The following is a 23,553-nucleotide window of genomic DNA, read 5'->3' on the forward strand; positions in this document are numbered from 1 at the left end:
CTCAATGAAATGTTTTCCTTTATAAGAGTTGCCACCGGGTGGTGGTGGCGAATGCCTTTAATCCCAGCACTCAGGAGGCAGAGGCAGGCAATCTCTCAGTTCAAGGCCAGCCTGGTCTACAGAGCGAGATCCAGGACAGGCACCAAAACTACACAAAGAAACCCTGTCTCGGAAAAACCAAAAAAAAAAAAAAAAAAGAGTTGCCATGGCCAGGTGGAGGTGGCATTCACATTTAATCCCAGCACTAGGGAGTCAGAGGCAGGTAGATCTCTGAGTTTGAGGCCAGCCTGGTCTACAGAGCGAGATCCAGGACAACTAGGGCTGTTACACAGAGAAACCCTTTCTTGGAATTAAAAAAAAAAAAAAGAATTGCCATGGTCACATCTCTTCACAGCAATAGAAACCCTAAGATACCCTGTCTCAAACAAAAAACAAAACAAAAAACCCAGAACCACCCTGTTTCACGAACTCTTGCCCTGGGGGAACACAAATACCCTTCTGACCCTCCCCCGCCAGACAGGGCACCAGTGACTAGAGTCCAATTCCACCAAAGTCTAACTTGGGTACCGGTGAGCTTGCTGGGCTTTCCTACAGAGCATGGGTGACCCCAGAGCAGCCACAGGACCACAAAGTCTCACCTGGCATGGGTGACCACTTCCCCTTGGCAGAAACCCTTTCTCCCGCTATCCCGTCACTCTTCATGCATTCTAGCCCCTCTGGAGACCAGGAGGCTGTGTACAATGAGGGCAGTCACATACAGCTGGCTGGGAGGTACAGGGGAGGGTCCAATGTCACCCCCACCCCTCCTCCTACGGGGGAAGGTCAGTAATCAACACACCTGATCCTGACAGTTGCTTGCAAGTGGTCACAGGGGCTCTGATGAAGCCGACAGTCCTCATGCTCAGAGGATACTGTGCTCTACAACCCTGTCTTAAAAAAAGATCCATGTGTCATCCTGGGGACTCCGTTTATGTCCTCCGAGATGGTCTCTCAGTGACCTAAAGCCAATAAGGTTAGACTAGCTGCCAGACAGGCCCAGCGATCCTCCTGCCTCTGCCTCCCCAGCACTGGGACTACAAGTGGGCACCACCGTGCCCCTCTTTTCACCTGCTGGGAATCGAACTCAGGTCCCTCAGGCTTGCAGAGCAAGAACTTTACCCACTGAGCCATCCTCCCCCAGTCCTCCTGCGATCATATCTGATGGCAGCTGGCAGGAAAGGGTTGGATGTGGGAAAGAGATGAAGAGTGTCTGAGGCCAGGACCCACCTTTCCTTGCGTACCCTTGAGGTGATGCTAAATAAGGGAGCCCGTGGGTGAGGAGGGATGCTTGTAGGGACAGTGGCAAAGGGATCTGCAGGGCTCCTGCCATTTCCTGATGCCCTAGGCCTGCTCGTGTGGCAATAGCTCAAACTCTGCCTCAGGTACCAAGGATCTGGGTTCCCATCTGTTCCTTATGTCACTTGGAAATGTTTCCAAACACTGACATCACTGGCTGAGTGACAGATTTTTGCTGTGATATGACTGAAAGGGAAGTCTATCTCCCCTGAGAAAGGTTTCCTCACCTCAGCAGACCCCACAGGGATCAACTTGCTTCCAATACCGAACTCAGCACACATGAGCTGATGAGCTTTATAGACGCTTAGATTGTTGGTGGCAGGACCCACCCCAGTGGGGTTAGCTGACCCCAAAAGCTCCTACCCACACCCTGCCTCTCTCCACCATTTTAGGGTACCCCCTTGTCCTCTAGAATGTCCCCATCCAGTCTGACTTGACTTCTTGAAGAGGTTGCTCCATCCTGGCCCGGGATGGTAGAGCTCACTGGCTCCTCTGCTCTAGTAGTGTGTGAAAGTGTGCTGTCCCAGCAGGGGACAGATCAGGACACGTGTGGCTCCTACAGGCCTTAGGCACCCACTAAAGGTATGTCCCCAGGGGCTTCTAGACCAGATGTCACTGCCACTGAAGACCAGGGCTGCCTCGTGTTGGCCACTCCCTGTCAGTGCCTTGAGTCCTCTAGACATGGCCACCTGCAGCTAGAGGTCAATCATGTAGGAGGAAGTGTGCCTGTGTGTCAACATTTGTAGACGTAACACATTTAGCATTTTAACTATTTTAAGTGCAGTTTGTAGGCGGGACAAGAAGGAGAATAAAGCTGGGAAGTGGAAGGCTGAGTCAGAGAGACATTGCCAGCCACCACAATGACAAACAGCATGTCAAGATGCCGGTAAGCCACGAGCCATGTGGCAAGGTATAGATTAATGGAAATGGATTAATTGAAGCTGTAAGAACAATTAGCAAGAAGCCTGCCACGGCCATACAGTTTGTAATCAATATAAGTCTCTGTGTTTACTTGGTCGAGTCTGAGGCTATGGGACTGGCAGGTGAGAGAGATTTGCCCTGACTGTGGGCCAGGCAGGAAAACTCCAGCTACAGCAGTTCAGTAAGAGTTGTCTATACTGCTATGCAGCCATCACCAGCCTTCCAGAACATCTTCCCAAACAGCTCTGTGCCAGCAAACACGGATTCCCCAGCCTTCAGCACCCCCCACTCTGATTTTGCTCCTAAGAATTGGAAGGAGTGCTTGTTCCAGTTTCAATTCTGTTTTTCTGCTAGAACAACCCGTTCCTAGAGCAACTTAGGGGAAGAAGAGGTTAGGGACAACCAATACTCATAAGCAAAGTCTATGACCTTGGTTGCCTTCCAGATCCCTCAAGACCCCAGCCGTCTAGGCGCTCCCTTTCCCCAGGGCCACCCCATGCCTGCAGATCCTGTCTTCTCGTGCCCCCTGGTGGCAGTGCTAAGTCCTGTATTCTGTGTAACTGTGCAGCCACACCTTTGTGCCATCATTAGTTATGTGTCTGTCATCCAATTCCTTTGCGAAGGCGGCCAGGGCTGTTGTGTCACACAAGGCCCCAGAAAGAGCAGAAAGCCCAGCAGGTTTAATGCTCAGTATGACGATATAATGTAAAATATATTGTGAATTTTATATCAATTACATATTGAAACGATAGCACTTTGGCCATGTTGCTTTAGTTATAAAGGTTATAACTGAGCTTTTGCTGTTTAATATGGTTCTGAGAACATTTGGTCACATGGTGTTTGGCATGTGTGGCTCACAGCATGTGTCTATCAGGTAGTGCTACCAACACAGCCTGCAGTTTGACCCTGGGGGACTGGAACACAGGCCGGTTTAAACATGGGAAAGGGCAAAGTGAGGTAGAATGACCCCAGGCAGAAGATATGACCAGATGGGAGCAGATGTGGATGTGGCCCTCAGCTAGTCACATGGGATGACACACACTGAATGTCCACACATGCAGGCACATACCACAGAAGCCCAGAAAAGGCAGCACCTGGGAGCCGCAGCCCCCTCATCCCGGGCGGGCCTCTAGCTCCTCCTAGTGGCAGAACTCAGCACTACGCTTGCAAGAAACAAACCAGAGTAACAAAACACACCAGGACGGTGCCCAGGAGCTGAGGGAACACTGAGAGAACAAGGTCAGCAGAGATGACACCCACAGGCCAAAAGCGAGGCAGTGAAGCCTGAGAAAAGAGATGACCATAAACTCCCAATCACTGTATCTAAGAAGCCAAGAGCTGCAGAAGACATTCAACAACGGGATGTCCAAAGTCCAGACAGTAGAGTCTTGGAGCTCACACGTCTGATCAGAGTGGAATGTGGGCATAAAGGAGAAATGAGGCCAGAAGCCTTTTAGGAAAACCAGAGAAAATCCTCAGGCTCTAGGATTGGATGAAGACTTCTCACATTGTGCATCAAAAGCAAGGCCAGAGTGCTGGAGAGATGTCACACAGAGAGAGGTTCTACTGCAAAGTCCACTCACACAGGGACATGAGCACCTGCAGAATCTGGGGTATTTTGCTATCCTGGAAGTGCTGGAATCAATCTCCTGCAGACATTGATGGATAACTCTGTACCCCCCAGAAACTCTTCCCTGTGGACCAAACAGCAGGAACCTGAGTGCTCAGAACAGCGTTTTTTTCCCCATCCAGTGCCTGTGGATAGAGCATTTTCATAGTTGGATCACTCAAGTCATGTGCAGGGTGTACATCTCAGAGGCTTCAGCCAAGGCAGCTGAGTACGAGAGGGTAAGCGGAGGTCAGTCTGGCCACCAGTGTCTGTAGGCACAAGGGAATGTGGAGTCTCAGCAGCTGGCAAACGCCTACTCCTGAGGGCACCTTCATGTTTGTGAATCCAAGCAGTGAGATTCTAGCATGTACATACCTTCCACAGGGACTTCGGCTGTGCCCCACAGGATTCCATTATAATGAAATAGAACTATGAAAACCACCAGGTGTAATTATCAATAAGAGGTGGGGCAGAGGACAGGAATATCTCTCAAAGCAAAACTTAGAAACAGCAGTGGAAATAAGGAATGAAGGTAAGTTTTAACGGGCTGGGGGAGTGGAGGTCAGGTCTAAACTGACGGACGAGAGGCTCTGTGCAGTGGCTGGATGAGAAAGGCTTCCACAGGCTCATGCTCGAGTGCCTGGCCCAGGGAGTGGAAATGTCTGGGAAGGATTAAGACAAGTGGTCTTGTTGGAGGTGTGTCACTGGGTGCAGGCTTTGAGGTTTCAAAAGGCTTGTGCCATTCCCAGCAGGCTCTCTGCCTCCTGCTTGTGGATAGAGATGTGAACTCCAGCCACGCCTCCCCTCCGCCAGCATGGACCCCAACCCTCTGCAACTGCGAGCCCAATTCATCTCTTTCCTTATCAATCCCTAGTCAAGGTGTCCGTCTTATCACGAAAGAAAAGTAACTAATACACACTGTGGCCAGGAGGCCGCTGGATAGCCTCATAGAATAAGGCATCTCAGAGGAAGTGGGGTGCTGCTGCCAGAGGGGAAGACACCCAGGTTAACTTTATCAACTCAACACAACCTGGAACCATGATACCAACTGCCTTAGATCAGACTGGCCTGAAACAGGAGTTAAGGCACAAATCCTCTTAAATATAGTATGGGAGTCTATTCATCATGTAAGCATGTAGACTAGCCTAGCAGGGGCTTGCAAGAACAAAGCTATGTCCCCAGCCTAGGGGGATTAAGGGCCCTAAAAGTGGGACCAATTACAGGCTCAGAAGCGATTTTGGGTCTAGGAACACAACCCCCTGAAGGTTGCTTGCATCAAGCCACAGGCCATGGTGGCCCAGAGGACTGCTGCTTTGCAGGCACAGACTCTACCTGGCCCACAGGCAGCAAATGATAAAAGGGTTGCATGAATAGAGCTGTCTGGGCAAAGCTGTATTCCTTGACCCTCAGCCTTGAACTAAATAGCCATGTGATGCTTCTCTTTTGACTTCTTTCCAACTATTTAAAAACCACAAAATCCTCCTTAGGCCACAGGACCTAGCCCACCGCCCAGTTTGCAGATCCTTTTCTCTGGGACCAAGCACCTCAGTGCTCATGAGGCAGAACAAGTTAAGTTCCTGTTACAGGAGAGCATGCCCTGCTCCATGTGCACCGGCCCCGTCTCCAGACTGACCTTGAGGATGAAACAAAGCACTTGCATACAAGCAAGGCAGCATAGCTGCAGGTGCCCACATGGTGGCCCGAGAATGACATTGGGTGTCTTCCTCTAGTGCTCTCCATCTAGAGACAGACCTGAGGAGCCCAAAAGGTCACCCTTTAGGCTAGGCTGACTGGCCAGCAAGCTCCTGCGACCTGCCTTGGTCTGCAACTCCAGTACTAGGGTTACAGGTATGTTCTGTATGTATGGGTGGGTACTTGAACTTGGGTCTTCTGTTTTCACAGCTGCTCTTGCTCATCAAGCATCCCCCCAGGCCAGGACTGTTTCTGCTGGAGCTGGTCTGGAACATCTCGTGGAAAGTAGGCAGAGCTGGGTGACCCCTCTAATTACCATGAGCCATGTCATCTGAACAGCATACACAAGTCGAATGTCATAAGACCAGCTTTGGAGGCCGCCGCTGAACATTCCAGAAAACTGTGCAAAGTTTGTCTTTATTGATGCTGTGTTCAGTTGAGTCCCTGCTGTTCTGCAGTGTGTGCAGAGTTCAAATCAAAGCAATGGACCCACAACATCACCAGTCACTCCTGTAAAACAAGGCCTGGCCAAGGTCCCAGCCCATACGCTCTGAAGCAAGGTCTGCTCCAGCACCAATGCCATGCCTGCTTCCCTGGCATGTACACTGTACATGCAGCTCTGCTCGGCCCAGACTGAGCCCCTCACGGTGTGTGGCTCCGTGAGTACAGAGCACCAGCACCAGCTGAATATGCCCCACAACAGCAAGCAGCCACGTGTGAGCCCACAGCAATGGCGTGGAGGCAGGTCCTGTCCACAGGCCTCCCTGGGGAAGCTCTGCAGACAGCACTGTGGGCACTGACAGACGGACGTGGTGCTGCAGGTCAGTGTCTCCTTCAATGTGAAGGTGCTTCCACACCGCTATGGAGTAGAATCATTAGCTAGGCTAACACACCGCATGTCTCCCTGCAACCAGGAGGCACAGACAACCAGGAGGCTGTGACAGACCATTGTGGAGCTGGTGGTGGGGACTGAGCTGCCATGACCTCCCTCCTCATGGATGAGCCAGGCAGGAGAGAGAAGAGAGTGGCCCAGGAGGCCTCAGGGCTGAGAGCTGCTGCCAAGCCAAGGTCAGCAACTAAGGGCTGACTGCCCTGGGCACGCCTTCTTGGTCTGTTCTGGGGACGCGGGGAGGGGGCTCCTTTGTCGCTTCTTCTTCAGCTGCTGCTGTAGTCTCTCCTCCTTTTTCTTCAGATAGGAGGTCATGTTGTCAAAGGTGGCCTTATAAAGGCTGCGGAAGCCATCATCTGCACCAACAGAGCCTAGGACAAGGACAGATGCCAGATGAAGTGACTTGGAACATGGCCCAGCACTATTTCTTCACAGGATGGCCTTGAGGAGGCTCACGTGACCCTAACACCTGGGATCCATATTTGGGCTAGACCACAGACTGTGGTGAAGGGAAGGGGAGTAGGGACAAGGTCTTGGCTGACATCTTGTCGGCTCCTTCCTGTTCACTGACAAAGCCACCTGCAGGTCCTGAACAGGGGGTAGCACACAAGTAAGGCCTCAGTCCTCCAACCACCTACTGAACAGGGATGGAGCCTGCCCCAGGGGAACCTGAGACCAGGCAGTGTCGGTCAACATCAGTGGATGGGTAGGCAGCCTACAGGGCCCACAGGAACCGCAGCAGGGTGTGGCTCTGGGTGGTGACAGCATACAGACTTCCTTGTTAATCTAACGTGCTACTGTCACAGCCCCTCAGCCAGTCTTACCCTAATGAGGCACACCCCAAGGACAGTCAGCATGCATGCCAGAGAGTGTCCCTGTGTCATCCTACCTACAGGTGGGTGTGGTCCCCTGGCCTCTAGCAGCCAAGGCCACTGCTCAGGACACTCAGGCTAGTGTGGTTCTCCCTGCCTTACCAATATCTTAGAAGTGAGCCAGGCTCTGGCCTGAGCCTGCACCAAGTAACCCTCCACAGAAGCAGACTGAGCAAGGCCCCCCCCAGCCCAGAGGGCAGCCCAGGCTGAGAATGGGGAACTACAGTGGGAGGCCAGCAAGATGGCTCAGCAGGAAGGGGCCAGCCGCCGACCCTGACCACCTGAGTTTCATCCCACACGGAAAGATTCTGAAGAGGCTGTCTCCGAGACAACGATTACACTTGAAAAGCTAGTCAGGAGTTCCTAGGGTGACCAGCCCAGGTCCACCCTGAAGGACTACTGCAGAGGCCGACTGGGCCAGAGGACACAAACCTTTGCCCACTTCGCCCTGGCTTCTTTCATGTCAACTCCACAGAAACTGGAGTCGTTCTGAACGAAGGGACTCAACCGAGGCAGTGCCCACTAGACTGCCCTGTGGCGAGGGAGCCTGCGGGCTTCAGGGGTGTCTGGATCACAGCTGGCGCGAACAGCCCTGAAAGCGAGTTTCAAATCGGATCCTGTAGACTTTAGGAACCCTAACTTCTACAGAGAATTTTCCGAGTGATATTTGTTTCATAAAGGACCAGGTCTTTTATGGGTGTTCCTGCCTGGGTGAGCACTCTGTCCAGTAACTACAACAGCGGACACCTGGAAGCTCCACCCCAGCAGCGACGGAGCGCTGGACTTAGCATGTCACTGCTATAACCTCACGTCCTCAGTTGTTTCTCAGCTGCAGCAGCGCTCCTTCCTCTAAGCATGTTAACCAGCCTGCAGCTGCGTCTTATCTGCACTGCAGACCTAACAGAGTTCTCACCTTCCAGCATGGCCCAGCTTTCACGGAGATGGCTGCACAGTCTCTGGGTCACAGCACCTTCAGGAACAGCCTGCAGGTGACAAGCAAGCAGGATCAGGACCAAAGCCAGAGGCCAGAGATGGCAGGTAGAGGCCTGGCAAGGCTGTCCTCAGGCACAGGCTCCCTCTCTCTAAGGCTAGTCCTAGAAAAGCCTTCAGCCCAAGGAGCTGAGCACAGGAAGCCGAAGCTGGCCAAGAGCTCCTGGTGCTGTCCCACCTCACCCACTGCCTCAAGGGATGTCCCCACACTGCTGCTTCCACCCCACCAGTACTCAGCAAAGCCCCTGGCACAGGGCCTGCACACCGGAGAGCACACCCACACCAGGCCTCGTGCTGGCTTCAGCAGTATGGGATGGGCTCTCAGCTAAGGATCCATCACTAATGGCAAATGAACTCCCACAGGCACCAGGGAACCACTGCCCAAACCAGCAGGGACAAGTTGACCAGCACTCAGTCACAGCTGCCTCAGGGTACAGCCTTAGGACCTAGATGTGATCAAACTGGATGGTTCAAGGCTGTAAGAACATCACAGCTACCATTACCAAACCCTGCCACCCCCACCCAAACAGCAGGCTCAGAACATGGAGATGCTGCATACTCTCACCTGCCACTGGCCACCCACAGGCCTCCAGAGCACTAGGGGAGCATCACGACAGTCCTGCAGAACCCACAGCCCCTGAGTCTCCTCAAACACGACATCCCACACTCGATGAGGGAAAGTCAGCTTCTGTCTGAACCCCAGCTGCTGTCTGCTGGCATCAAGCTGGAAGATGAAGACCACAGGAACGCTTTCCAGGAGAGAGAGACTGGTCACCACTGCAACTGTGGGCTCCCGGCCGCATTCCACAAAACACAGCTTAACACCAGGCCTGCCTTGGCCACCCTGAAGACCCTACGCCAGCTGAGCCACCCAAACCCTGGGAGACGGCACGTGTTTGCTGGCTTGAGTTCTGGAGCAACTTGTTTTACAGCAAGACTAACCAATACAGGACAGAGTAAAACGGTCACTCCATCCTAAGTGTATAGACCAGCGGGGTTCTCAACCTATGTGGGTCATGACCCCTTCACAGGGGGTGCCTAAGACCAACGGAAAACAGATGTCTACTTACATTATGATTTGTAACAGTAGCAAAATTATAGTTATGAAGTAGTAATGAAAACAATTTTATGATGGGGGTGTCACCACAACATGACAAAGGGTCGCAGCATTAGGAAGGTTGAGAACCATTGGTCTAGAGAGGAGGCCAGCCTCTGAAGCGTTTCTCTCCCTTCTCCAAACCTATATTCCCACTTCTAAGGAGAGCTATCCTAGGAGAAAACGCAGAGCACCAGAGATCTGCCCTGGCACTGAGAAAGGGGAGAAGGACCCCCTCAATGACAGCCTGCCCTCAATCTGCCCCATGGCGTCAATTCTCAGGCAGCTTCCAGCAGGATCAGTTCTGAGTGGAATTGGCCTGTGGAACCTCCTGCATCTGTTCTGTCACACGCGAGCTCCCAGCTACCCTTTAAGCCAATTAAGTAGAAGGGGCTACGAGAGGACCCCAGCCCCTCCCCGAAGAGTACTCGGCAGAGTTAACGCCACCCACGTTTTCATCATTTGAAGACACAGCCACAGGCCACTGACGGTGAAACTTGTTGTCTTACCACTCACACAGAAGCACCACACAGCTCTCTCGTCCCCAGAATGCAATCCTGGATGCGGCCAACCCCTGCAAAAAAAAGCAGCTGCTTAATCAGGCTCTGCTGCCAGGTCACCTGTGCCCTTCTCAGGTCAGCAGAGGGGAAGGTAACAGGCACCACTGTTCCCTCAAGGCCAACGCAGGGCCAAGAGCACCCAGGAACACTCTGGAATCAGTAGGAGGGTTGCAGCTAACACCCCTGTCCTCACATGACAGAAGCGTGTGTGACTCTGGCTCTCCTTGCAGGCCTGTGATCTGCCTCCAAAGCAACAGAATAATTGGGGAAGAGGGACTGTAATCAAGAGACAACGGGCCTATGGGTTTCCATGCTTCCCAGGACAGGGGGTGATACACTAAGAAGCTTCTAGAAGTCCCAAGTTTCATGACGTGGAAAAAAGCACCTGCTGCTCTTTGGCTGGCCTGGCAAAGGGCAGACACCATGCCACCCACTTTTAAGACAGCTGAGCAACCTGGGAACATCCCTGATGCCAGAAAAAGCATGGGTACAGCAGGTGCCAAGAGGCACTCCATGGGCACAGAGGATGCTGGGGTGTCCCCCAACACTGAGGAAACACAGGTAAGGCCCTCTGCCAACATCATTTCTTCACATTCACGTATGCTTGGAGGCTCCTGTGAGTCAGCCTCTGTATACATACAAGGTGAGATGTGATCAGGCATCTTCAAAACTGGAGATCCTGGGTGTGCTTCTCCCAAGCTGGAAGAAGTCAGACACTGACACAGGACCTCCCCACAAGCAGAGCAGTGGGAGGGGCTTGGCAAGCGCTCCAGCACCAGAGATGAGCACGGTTACCTTGTGGCCTTGATGCCCTGCAGGCTCCTGCAGGCTGGCCAGGTCACAGCACTGCAGCTGGCGGCCACTTCTGTACTCCCAGAGTCGCAGGGTGCCATCCTATGCACAGACAGAAGGGTTAGCATGGGGGCTCGAGAGACCTGCCCCAGAAGCAAGAAAGGGGAGTGGAAACACAGGACACTGAGCATGGCTGGGTGTGGCCAGCATCCCCACTGACATCTGGCACTCCCTTATCTCCCTGTAAAGTACCGTGAGCTAACCAATTGTGCCATGGAGCACCAAGGAAAGCTTCTGTGAAGACAGGCCAATCAAGACACCCTGCCCATGGCACAGCGGACCAAAGAACCAAGATGGCCAGATTCCCCTGCTAAGCAAAGTCCACTTAGAACTCCCGCTGTGCTGGATCCAGGCAGTCGAAAACACGTGCACACACAAACTATATACACAGCTGTGGAGAAAGGGTCCATTCCAAGAGCCAGGAAGAAGCTCCCTCTAGTGGCCACCACGGACGGACATACTTGGTACCCTAGCGGGGGACAAGAGGCTGGTGGCTATTCTCCTCCCAGCAGTGACCACCCCAGCAAGCACAACACTTACCCCAGAGGAGGAAAGCAGCAGCTCAGGATGACTGGGCACAACAAAGATGCGGCTCACAAACCTGTGGGCAGCGAAGAGAAGTCACCGGAACATGAGAGGGAGTCTCACCCTGCTCAGGAAAGGCAAACACTGAAGACCCGACCCATCCCAGCAGGTCTGAGGACATGGCTGGGCACTTTTGAGTCTCCAACACTACATCTGGACCAAGGGGGGCAGGGCCCAGTTCTGCTGGAGTGCTTCAGGACACGCAGCTCTTCATGGGGTGCTACCTCACTCTGCCCACACACCTGCCTCCATCCAAGATGCCTACATTCAAGTCACCATGAGCCTTGGAGGCAGGGCACAGGGAGGAGGAAAACCACTGATCTGCAGTCAGAGCAGACCCCAAGGGACCTCTATGTGGCCAGTCCAGTACCGGTGCTCCAAGGAACACAGACTTTTTGTTTGTTTTTCGAGACAGGGTTTCTCTGTGTAGTTTTGGTGCCTGTCCTGGATCTCGCTCTGTAGACCAGGCTGGCCTCGAACTCGCAAAGATTCGCCTGCCTCTGCCTCCCCAGTGCTGGGATTAAAGGCGTGTGCTACTGCCACCCGGCCTAGGAACCCAGACTTCTATCCACCATTCTCAACCTATCACCATGGCCTCTGACTACACAGGACAAGGACGACCACTCTGCCACCCACACTGCCGCCAGAAGTGCACCTGAGCAAGCTGGCTCTCAAGGAATCCCACCCCTACCCTGCAGTCCTCTGGCCATGAACATGGCTCCAGCACCTGCCACGAAGCAAGGCTGCTCTTCTACCAGCTCTTAACAGAGACCAAGTCATCATTCACAAGACCCAGGACTCCTATGACATGTTGGCCTGGATGGCTCCCTTCATCCCCATCAACCACCACATCAATACCAAGCCACCACCCTACAGCTGGCCTTTGACCAACAGTTGGCATCTCTTAGGGTGCCTAGGTCTAGTCTTAGGTCACCCAAGAGGAATAACCTGTGAGCACTCTACAGGCCCAAGTCACCCCAAGTTCTCAGCAGGTAAGTGGGAACTAGTCCCCACAAGCCTGAACTGAACAGAACCGTCATATAAAAGGCCACAGAAGGGTTCCATCTCTGGCACTGCAGAATCCAAAAGGCTAACAGGAACTGTTCATACTGATGTCACGGTATTCAAGTGACAGATTCCGGTAAAGGGTAGAGGGGAAAGCCCCCAAGGAAGCAGGTAGTAGCATCAAGCAGAAAGCGAGGAAGAGGAGCAGAGGGCTGCCTCCCAAGCACCACTCCTGTCCCAAGAATCAACACCCGTCAGGATCCTAAGGCGGGAGTGTGCGCAGCTGGGCTGAGGCTCAGCGGAACTCACCGTGACAAGGACATGACTGAGGGCAACAAAACTCAAGGCCTGGAGGATGGGACAACTAGGAGCCCGACTACACTGTGGTAAGGTACAAGCTGAGTGACACCAGCCTTCTCTCCAGGGCAAACTTCTACATCCCACTCAAGGAACTAAGAACCATGGTTGCTCAGAACTGAATTTAAGTCCTTCAGGTTTCCCACTGTCTGCAATAACGCCCTTGCCGATCTGAACAGCATACCATTCATCAATGCCAGGAGAGCACAAGCGGAGACAAACCCTGGGGGTCCAGTCACTTAACTCCCAACAGCCCAAGTGCCTAAAGAACATTCCTCAGCCTCCTCCCACCTATTTGCAGTGACCAGGCCCTGTCACCAGGCCCAGAAAGAGTTTTCAGCTACCAGGCCCTAGTCACAGGGCCCAGAAAGAGTTTTCAGCTACTAGGCCCTGGTCACCGAGCCCAGAAAGAGTTTTCAGCTACCAGGCACTCTTCACAGGGCCCAGAAAGAGTTTTCAGCTACCAGGCACTCTTCACTGGGCCCAGAAAGAGTTTTCAGATACCAGGAGTCACCGGGCCCAGAAAGAGTTTTCAATGTGAGATTGTAGAAATGGGCTGAGGAGCAACAGCCCAGGAGATAAGTCCAGAGCAACTGCGTCACACAGCCTGCAGACCTAGGTGTCCGCAGCTGTCACAGCTGAGGGAGCCATGGGCCTGGTGGGGCCTTTGGAGTCTAAGGAACTCTTAGCATGGAGCTGCTACCACCCACCAACAGCCACCAGAGTCCTGACCCCCCTCATCCATTAGACCCAGACGTCCCTGACTGAGGGGGACAGGACTGCACTTACTCTGTGTGTCCCAGGCAGAAAGCCTCGATGCTGTGCGGAGCAGCAGCCCAGCTGACCCGGATCTTCTCATCCCGGTCCGCAGTGAGCACAAATTGGTCATCAGGACTCACGGCCTACATCACCAGGGGTCAGGAGAAGAACCACTCACTGGGTGGCCTTGCAAAACACCATGAGACTGCTTGGATTTTTGAAGGCCTCTTTCAGGGAGCTGCAGTACAGCTTGGAAGAGGAATGGGAACTAGCGGGGGACAGAGGGTCCCCAACAGTGCCCAGTTCACATTTCTCAGGTTAAAAGAGGGCCAGAGTCACACTTCTATACACTGAGACCAACCCCAATGCCACTCACCCATACCTGCTGCACACACCCCCCTCCATCCTCCACACTGTACAGCAGCAGCCAATCATGCCAAGCACTGCGCACAGCCCTCGGTTCCACCCCACCCCAGTCTATCCCAGTTCTACAGGCTGGAGGCCAGGGCCCTGACTAAACCCTAGGAGGTGAAAGAGGGGAGACTACCTTGTATCTTGTTATATACCTCCCTACACTGCCTGGAATGCACTCTACTTCACCTGTCAATGCCATTCCAAAGTCTCCTGCTCTGGAAGAGCCCCATGTTTCTTCCCTCTGTCCTTGACTCTACAGTGGCCCCTCTCAAGCCCTGGTTGGAGCGGACAGTGTTGTGTGTGTGTCCCACATACCACATCTAGCAGCATGGAGAGGTGCCCGAGTTCCAGCCTGCCACGTCCATCAGGCTCCAGCACTGAGAAGGAGTAGACATCTCCAGACTTGTCAGCCACCAAGACCCGTTCCTCCGAGGCTGTGAAAGTCAGGGCAGTGCACCTCCGTACCACAGTCCTGCAGAACCAGAGAGGTGAGCTGGTTACTGTCCAAAGTCGGCACAGGCCCTCCATAGACCCTCAAACCAGACAGACGGTCCCCAATTTCAGATGGCTTGACTTAAAATACTTTGACTTTACCATAGTACAACTTTACCACACCCCCAGCTCTCACTTGCAGTAATCACTTAACTCCAAGTAATCAGTGGGACTGTAAAGCAGGCCTTCTCTTACAAGGCTTTGCTCAGCTGTGGTTCTGGTCACATCTGAAAGGTGAGGCTTGTCTCAGCTGCTCCACAGTTCTGGGGTAGTCGATTGCATTTTTTTTTAAAGATTTCATTTTATTATTATGTGTATGAGTGTTTTACTTGCACATATGTCTGTGCCCACACATTCGTGGTGCCCTCAGAAGCCAGAAGTGGGTGTCAGATCTCCTGTTACTGGAGTTGCAGACTGTTGTGAGTCACCATGTGGGTGCTAGGAATTGAACCCAGGTCCTCTGGAAGAGCAGAGCCAGGCAGATCTCTAAGTTTGAGGTCAATGAGTTCCAGGACAGCCAGGGCTACACTGAGAAATCCTGTCTCAAAAAAAAAAAAAAAACAAACCCCAATGTAAAAATAAAGAGACAGGCAGGCATGCTGGCACCCCTGAGGCTGAGGAAGGGGACTGAGAATTCCGAGCCCGTCTCATGAGGACTTACTATAAAACACCTCCAGCTTGGCTGTACATTTGAAAAGCTCATAATAAAATGGTGGGGAAATTGTTCCCTACCCCAGGACCTTTGTTGCTCAGGTGAGACAAGGGTCAGCTACGCTACAAAGCACATGCTCTCTGGAGTCAAGCCCTTGAGTCTCCCCACCCTGCAGGACCTACCTAAACCACCACCCCCTGACCCATCCCACCGCCTGTGACTCTGCTGCCAGGCGTGTGCTAGAGTCAGGAAGCCCACAGGTACTATCAGGCTGTTGTGCCCCTCATACCCAGAGCAGTGTGGCCACAGGCAATACAGGGCAGCCACGGGACAACCTGAATCCCCAGTAGACGGTACAGGGACAGTGTGGTGCACCACCTTAGTCTGTCAAATTCAACCCACCCATAGCAATCTTGGCCCAGGTCCCCTAATAAGTGCCATCCACAAGCTGATTCAGTTAAGTGGCAGTAGTTACAGTTTACTCCTCTCCCATACTAGGGGATGGCACCCAGACCCACCCCTATAATTACATTCCATATCCTTCTGCACCCGCCATTCTCTACGAGACACGCTCTAACACTGCTCACTGCAGTGCATGTACCCTCCTCACAGAAGCTCCACTGCTGAGGAGCTGATGCTGGGGCAGAACAGGACCCACACACTCACAGCAGCAGGCTGGCCATATGTGGGCCTGAACCAGAACCTGAAGCGTGAGGATAGTGTTCCACACAGCCGAGAGAGGAAGGACTAGGCCGCAAGGCTGCTCCTCCTCCACACGGCAGTGCAGCTGCAGAGGGGTACAACGAAGAACAACAAGAGAAAGACAACCAGGTTCTGGGGCCAGTGACTCCAAACAAAGGCCTGAGCCACCTGACAACCGAGTCTGGGCTACCGGCTCAAGAAGCAACTGCAGCAAGCACAAGCTCTGCACAGCGGTCTAGACGAACCGCCAACGGCAGGTAATACTCGAGGACTCCAGGATCCCACAGCCGCACAACCAGATTCCTGCAGGAGTCCTCCCATGTCCACCGCTGCTACACAGCTCCAGGCAGAAACGTCCATGATGTCACCAGCCTCAGATTGTACACAGAGGCAACTCCAGGAGGGAAGGTGTCTGCTGTGGGTAGCGATCTTAGAATTCGGGCCCAAGTCAGGTCACCAGACAGGACGGTGTGCAGGGCAGGGCACTCCAGGAACTGAGGCAGTAGTCCCACCGACCCCTAGACTATGTCATGGCAGGTGTTGGGCACTTCCCTAATCTTCTGGTCTCAGGTTTGTAGTCAAGAGCCCCACAGAACAGTGAGTACTCTCCTCTCTGGTGGGTTCCAGGGGAGGGGGAACAAGCTGGTCTCTGCCAAAGCATCTCACTGCCGAACCCTAACGCTCCCATTTACATAGGGCACTGTCCCAAGCCAGCCTTCAGAGCCACGCTGCTCAGGTCCTGCCAGGTCCCAAGTGTCACAACTGTCTGGCCATGGCTGTGCCACACTCACATCCCCAGCAGCCCAAGCAGAGCAAACTCAGCCTCTTTCTGTGTGCTGCTACTGCTTTCTGCAGAGCATTTGCTGGAAGAGTGCGACTTCACATGCAAGATTTCCCATTCATAAAATCACACATCAAAACTAAAGGTTCCATCTGCCCCTCCCTCCACCTTCAGCTGGCAACCACGACCTCCGTACAAAAGGCAAAAAGGGCCTCTTAACCCACACAAGTGGTTTCTGTAGCCCTACCGCTCTGAACTACATCTGAAGAAGATTCAGTGTCACTCACAATTCTCCCACATTAAGACTGAAGGCAGAAGCCAGGCAGTGGTGGTGCTCGCCTTTAATCCCAGCACTTGGAGGTAGAGGCAGGCAGATCTCTGAGTTCGAGGCTAGCCTGGACTACAGATGAGTTCCAGGACAGCCAGGGCTACACAGAGAAGCCCGGGGTCTCCAGTGGTATGTGGTACACACAAACTCAAGTACATGCGACTGCTGGAGCGGGTTGCACGTCAGGGTATAAAAGGCGCTGCTCAAGGGAGCGGGTTCATCAGATCCCAAAGAGATCTGTGCCCACAAAGTAAAACCAGCCTATGAAGTGTGACAGCCTACAGTGTGAAAGGGAGTGAGCACCCCCAACTCCCATATGCCTCCTGCCATCTTGATCAAACTACCTCCCATACTCTTCTCTTCCTCACGCTCATCCCCCACAAACCCTGCTGTCAGATGTCCCACTGGACAGAAAAGGAAGGACTTTACCTTGCCCTACTAACTTCATGAACCCATAACTCCAAAGGAGTTGTTTCCTCAATTTTGATTTTTCTAAAGAGCTCTTATAACTCAGGAGAAAAATCTGGAAAGTCCTCCCACCGAAAAAATGAGATACAAAAGGAAGTCCACAAAACATAGGCAACTGTCCAGTGTGCAGAAAGCTGCATTGCACTGCCTTATAGGCAGTGAGATGAGTGGATGAGAGATCTGTCTATCAGACATCAAAGATTTAAGACTGTTATGGCATAATGAGAAAACATGGAAACATGGAAAACAGCTCAGCCATTAAAGAGAATTTGCTGCTCTTGCAGAGGACCTGGGTTCCCAGGACCCACATGGTAGCTCACAATCATTTGTACTCCAGTTCCAAGAGCTCTCACATCCTCTTTTGGCCTCTTCAGGCACCATGCATGCACTCAAAGTACAAATAGACAAGCAGGCACACACACATATACAAAAATAAAAAAAGTATTTTCAAAAAAAAATCTTACACTGGGGGAGATGAAATCCAACGCCTCACACATGCCAGTGAGGCACACATCAGCCCTAAGAGACACTTTTAAAGCAGGGGAACACAGATACAGCACCTTAGGAGGGCACTCTGGGACTGCAGGTCTAAATGACAAGTACAGCCCCTCTTACCTGCAAATACTTTGGTAACTTCTACACATTTACTCACAGATGCAAACATTACATCTGTCTGTCCACTGAGGTGCTTTGTGAAGTGGCAAAATGTAAGAGAAAAATGTTCATTAACAGAGGGACATTAGATGGGGCTGGAGAGATGGCTCAGCGGTTAAGAGCACTGGCTGTTCTTCCAGAGGTCCTGAGTTCAATTCCCAGCAACCACATGGTGGCTCACAACCATCCGTAATGAGATCTGGTCCCCTCTTCTGGCCTGCAAGCATGCATGTAGGCAGAACACTGTATACATAATAAATAAATAAATCTTAAAAAAAAAAACCCAGAGGGACATTAGGAACATTACTGTGGGCTCACCCAGTGCTCAATATAGCCACAGCAGCTCCCAGGATGCTACCTCTCCATGCCTGCAGCCTGCACTACCAGATGCCACCTTCTAGGCCACAGCGACTACATCTCATTCTCCCACCTTCATCCTAGAAGGCATCTGAGTCTCCCTGTCTCGTCCCCTAGCTGTGCTTTTGGCTGGCTGACACATCTAAAGGGGATGGTCAGCGGGCTATCTGAGCCTACACCTCCTGCTCCAAGTGCAGTACACAGCCCGGAAGCACCACAAGCATGTCAGACAGCTGAATCATACCCTAGGGACTGAGGGGACAGGCCAGCAGGGGAGCATGTTCTGAGCATGACGGGCTCACCCACAGCACCTAACAAACAGATCACAGATCACCCATCCAAGGCCGGCACATCAGAGCCTGTGCTGTCATGGTGACCAGAGTCGTTATTCTACAGAAGGGTCACCATTACACTCGTTCAAAATCTTGTGTGCATAAGTGTGGGTTCCTGCATGTGAATATAAGCATGTGTGTGTGTCACAGCAGACATGGGAAGGTCAGAGGACAACCTCAGGCAGCACTCCTTGTCTTCACATTGTTTGAACAGGATCCCCTGTTGTTTGCCACTGTGTATGAGGTTAGTTTGCCTGGACTTACCTCCATCTTGCTGGAGGAGTGCTGTGATTACAGATGAATGCTCTCTATATCCAGCCTTAAGTGGGTTCCAGGATAAAGGCACTTGTTGCCAAGCCAGATGACCTGAGTTCTATCCCAGGACCCCACGGCAGAAGGAGAAATAACCTAAGTACATATACATATAGGCATATACATGTAGGTACACATGCTCATGGGCACCACACACCAGCACACACAAATAAGTAAATTTAAAAAAGAAAGCCAAATTCCTGCTGGTGAATCACCTCCGTCTATGGGAGGGCCTGAGGAAGCCTGGCACAGGAGTGTCCTTTTGTTTAATTTGTTCTGCTCTGTTTCTAAACAGTGCACATCTACTATCCATCTGAGAAGCAAAAGCACACACACTGCCCTCTAAAGATAGGCAGTGATTCAGGCCTCTATTTTTAAGCCGACGGGAAGAGGGCAGAATGATGTTCCTGCTTTTTGTTTGTTTTGTTTTTTTGAGACAGGGTTTCTCAGTGCAGCCCTGACTATCCTGGGACTCACTATGTAGACCAGGCTGAGATCCACCTGCCTCTGCCTCCCAAGTGCTGGGAATAAAGTCATGGGCCACCACCACCTTGCATGTTCTTGCTTTTGAGGCCACCTAGAATTCAGTTTATTTCACTCATCTCTAAAAAATGGAATGAACTAAAAATGTAAACGCTCAGCTGAAGTCCCTGAACGTTGGTAGTTCAAATGCGGCTCCTGCAGCTTACTTGACTAGGTGAATGCACAGGTTCCCTCGGGCTCCCATGCTTGAGTACTTTATGCACAGCAATGGTGTGGCTCCAGAAGCTATGGAACCTTCAAGAGACAGGGCCTAGCTGGCAGACATAAGGCCGCAGGGCAGACCCTGAGAGACACTGTCCAGCCCTGCTTTCTAAATCCTAACATACCAGTAGGTGAGTAAACAATTCTGTGAGCTCTGCCCACCATGCTTTTCCTGTACCAGTCAACACATCCCCAACATTACCAGCACCATGCCTGTTATGATGGTGTGTCCCCAAAAAACCAGCCAGAATAAACCCTCCTTCCGTTGAGCTGTTCCTATTGGGCAATTTGAAACAGCAACTAGAAAACTAAGAAAGTCAAGCACAGATCCACCAGCAGCTGGGGGAATGGGGGGAGGGGACACACACAAGTGAGGCCTGGCTGACTCCACTCCATGTGCGGATGCCACAGAAGAACTGGAGATTCAGGAGACCCAGATCATCTGCATTAGAAGGTTTTCGGAGCCAACAAAAATGTAATATGCCCAGCACTGTGTGTGCCACAGTGACACCCACCTCCATTCGTGGGGACAAGGTGGCACTGGGAAGAGCAGCATCTCGAGGAAACACTGTCATACAGTCTCCTCCTCCTCCACATCATCACCAACATCGTCCCCCATAACCACGGGCCCATCTCTCTCCCTGCACCTTGCCTTCAGAAATGACGGTTACAGTTTGAGTGATGCAGAGTACTTATGGGACTGCTGGAGAGAGGACCGGAATGCCCACCTGCACTCCTGCCCAGTTGGTCATCTCACTCTACATCTAGCCTGTCCTTCATCTTCTCCTCAGACACATGAGGACATACCCCACCACCTAGCTTACAAATGTGCAACCCCACTTCCACTTCCCCAAAGCCCCGACACTCTCAGAGTGTGAGTTAACAGTCCTACTCCTGCTGGGCAGGAGGCTACACAACGTGGAGAGCAGGATGGCAGGATGGCACAGTATCACAGAGTACCCACACTGCAGCTAGGGGAGCATCTACACAGCCTGGCCCTGCCTTTCCCAGCTGAATGGCCTGAAACTGGCTCCTTACGCTCACACCCAATGTGAGAGAGCAGGCCCATGCCACCTTCACATGCTGTTAGCGTTCAGTCAGTCAACACACGTGACGCTCTGAAATCAGTGGCTCACACACAGCTGGGACTTCCTGTCAGCTGCTTGTTACAATGGTTACTGTCACTACTGATAATGACATGCAAGTACAAGGAGTCACAGGACATCTTAATGACCCAATGTTAGCATTTCATACCTGACACTCAGACATTGCCATGGTTTTGTACGGAAAAGAATCAGACGCTTACTGTCATCAGTTAAAGCAAAATAGCTGCCAGACTTGGAGAAGGTGGACGCCAGGATCGTGTCACTGCCCTTGTCTGTGGGCTGTCCGTCCTCCCTGCAGAAGGGCAGGGGACAGAGGAAAACGGTTAGGCCCCACCTGTGTTGCCAGGCTTGTCCAGTCTAACGCAGTAAGGGAGAAGATGATTGGTCAAGCGGTTCATGTAGCCAGAGCATAACGACAGAACAGGGGAAGTTCAGGGAACAGCTCTAATTTTACAAGCATGAAACCCAACTCAACTGGATCTCTCTGCAAACACGCTAACATCCCGTGGAGGCTGGAAGGACGCTCAGCGATCACATGGCCTAACCCTCATAGACGAGGACTAACCCAAGGCTAGAGGCAGGGACCAATAATATTAATAACAAACTGAGTCACAAGACCAAGCTACCACACAAAACCACACGCTGCTGCATATCCTTCAATTAGCTAATTTCCCACACCTGTCCTCAATGCATTTTTGAAATGGTCACTATTACTTTAAGGGGCCAGCGACAAAAATGATTACTGAAGACACTAAAAGTATTTGGGAAGGGCCTAAGTATTCTAAATTTAAAATTATTTCCATGTTTTTTTCTGAAATGGAACTTAGCCTAGCCCCACAACTAGGAAGCCGCAGTTCCTGCCTGGCTTCCTGGTCTCCCCATCAAACCACAAGCGAGCACGATTCCCCACCATCTCACCCTTTATCCTCTGGCGCAGACTTCTCTGCAGCGCTGCAGTCGTATGTGAAGATGCACTCATTGTCACTAAAGGGGAGACACAGGAGTGGGAACCTATTAACACACAGGATTGTTTCATCGTCACGGAATTATGGGTTTTCTCCATGACGGAAAGCCAAGGACTGCCATCTGCTTAACCTCCTAATTGGCTGCATCAGGAACAGTCAGCATGGTTCTGCTCCCAATCAGTTCAGCTGGGCATGGTGGTGCATGCCTGGAAACAAAGTACTACTCTCCTTTCAGGCACCAAGCTGTTGATTCTAAGAAATTATGTTCTGACGTTGTTTTCAACTGGGCTCTGCTCCCAAATTTAAAACAGCTGAGGCTGTCCTTACATGGTTCAGAAATATGTCTCACCTGCTGGGGAAAAAGCCCCCATGAGCCCCAGGAGATTAGATTCAGGGTTCTTATAGGACTCACCCACTTTCTCTATTATATATAACCTAAGCTGCCTTCTGCTGCTCTGACCCTGCACCCTAGGACACTAAAGCATCTTGTACTAGTGACAGCCTATAAAGTGGCTGCACCAAAGACTTTTCCAATTAAACACTAAACTGAAGAAAGAAAAGTCATTTTTTAAGTCTAAAATCTTGCTGGCCACTAGCATTCCCCCAAAGTCACAACAAACTGAGGAGCACTCGTATTTTTCAAATGTGAAAGTACCAAAACTAAATGGGGGAAAAAAAAGAAGCCAAAACGGACTGCCACTGATTCCTTGGGTTTCTGGGTCACAACTACTTGCTCAACACTCACTGATTTAAGACTCCTTTGACCGAGTACTACGGATACATAAAGAGAGAAATAACATAAAGCAAAATCAGTGGTGTGAAGGACCTCAAGGGAGATGCCCACTTCAGGCTGTGCGTGCATCCTGGGTTTGGGAGGTGTCGGGTTAGGAACCTAAAAATCCTGAAGAGCAACTAGAGCCTGGCTGCTGGACACAGACAAGAGAGAGGAAGCAAGTTCTGTGCTCAGTGAGAGCCAGCAGAGTTCGCCAATACATGACTCTCATCAGGAAGGTTCCAAGCAGGTCGGTCTCGAACACCAGGACCCGAAAAGTCTCGCCTACGGGACACCCACGTGACCCGGCCCTCCCGACGACGCGCAGGCGCCGCAGAGTCCGGAAGTGCTCCGACTCTGAACCGAGAGAGCGCCCCGGACCCGCCGTGCAGGTCGTGGGGAGCTGGGTCGGGGTGAGGGGACTCGGAGGACAGGGAATGATCCGGGAGGAGGCCTCACACGGGACAGCGGCGGTCCGACCCCGCGGTGGGCCAGCCGCTCTCAGCCCGGGCCTCTTTTACCTGCTCGCAGTGGAGATGGCCAGGAACCGGCTGCCGCCCCGCACCACCAACGTCTGGCCGCACAGAGCCAGCCCCGCCGAGCTCGCCATGGGCCCGCCCGCGGCCTCGGCACACGTGCGGCGGTGCACAGCGCCCTTCCTGCTGGCGCCGGCCTGTGACGTCACTCGGCACCGCGCGAAGGGCGTGCCGGCCAGGAGCATGCGCACAGGGAGGGGTCTCCTTCGATCTGAGAACTCGGGGGCGTTGCTGCTATTGAGATCGGGCGTCACGTGCCCCTATGTGCCTTTTGTATTGATTAGCTTTTCCGACCACCAGGTTAGGGGGTTCTAGGGCTTCCTCTCGGACAGGGCCTGGTACCCAGTGGGTGCCGGTAAAAAGCTGCTGAATGGCGTCAGCACTGGATGGCCAGGCCCAGTATGTGGCCGTGTGTG

At 52.3% G+C, this 23,553-nt stretch overlaps 1 protein-coding gene across 2 annotated transcripts; it reads right to left on the reverse strand.

Annotated features, from left to right (window-relative positions):
- Positions 1–5,958: 5,958 nt before the first annotated feature.
- Positions 5,959–23,292, reverse strand: Wdr4 (WD repeat domain 4). Of its 2 annotated transcripts, XM_059282233.1 has the most exons (11): positions 23,123–23,292; positions 21,783–21,848; positions 21,013–21,156; positions 14,252–14,408; positions 13,553–13,665; positions 11,357–11,417; positions 10,760–10,858; positions 9,914–9,978; positions 8,874–9,057; positions 8,232–8,301; positions 5,959–6,817 (listed from the first exon to the last, which is right to left on the reverse strand). In XM_059282233.1, exons 1-11 carry the CDS (start codon positions 23,209–23,211, stop codon positions 6,627–6,629), a joined length of 1,239 nt encoding a protein of 412 aa, XP_059138216.1. In that variant the 5' UTR covers positions 23,212–23,292; the 3' UTR covers positions 5,959–6,626. The 2 variants fall into 2 exon arrangements, with proteins under 2 accessions (XP_059138216.1, XP_059138215.1); XM_059282232.1 differs by lacking the exon at positions 23,123–23,292 and having other exon boundaries at positions 21,065–21,156; positions 21,783–21,801.
- Positions 23,293–23,553: the final 261 nt, after the last annotated feature.

The sequence above is a fragment of the Peromyscus eremicus genome, chromosome 16_21 (genome assembly GCF_949786415.1).
Source record: "Peromyscus eremicus chromosome 16_21, PerEre_H2_v1, whole genome shotgun sequence".
In the NCBI taxonomy this organism is placed as follows: Eukaryota; Metazoa; Chordata; class Mammalia; order Rodentia; family Cricetidae; genus Peromyscus; species Peromyscus eremicus.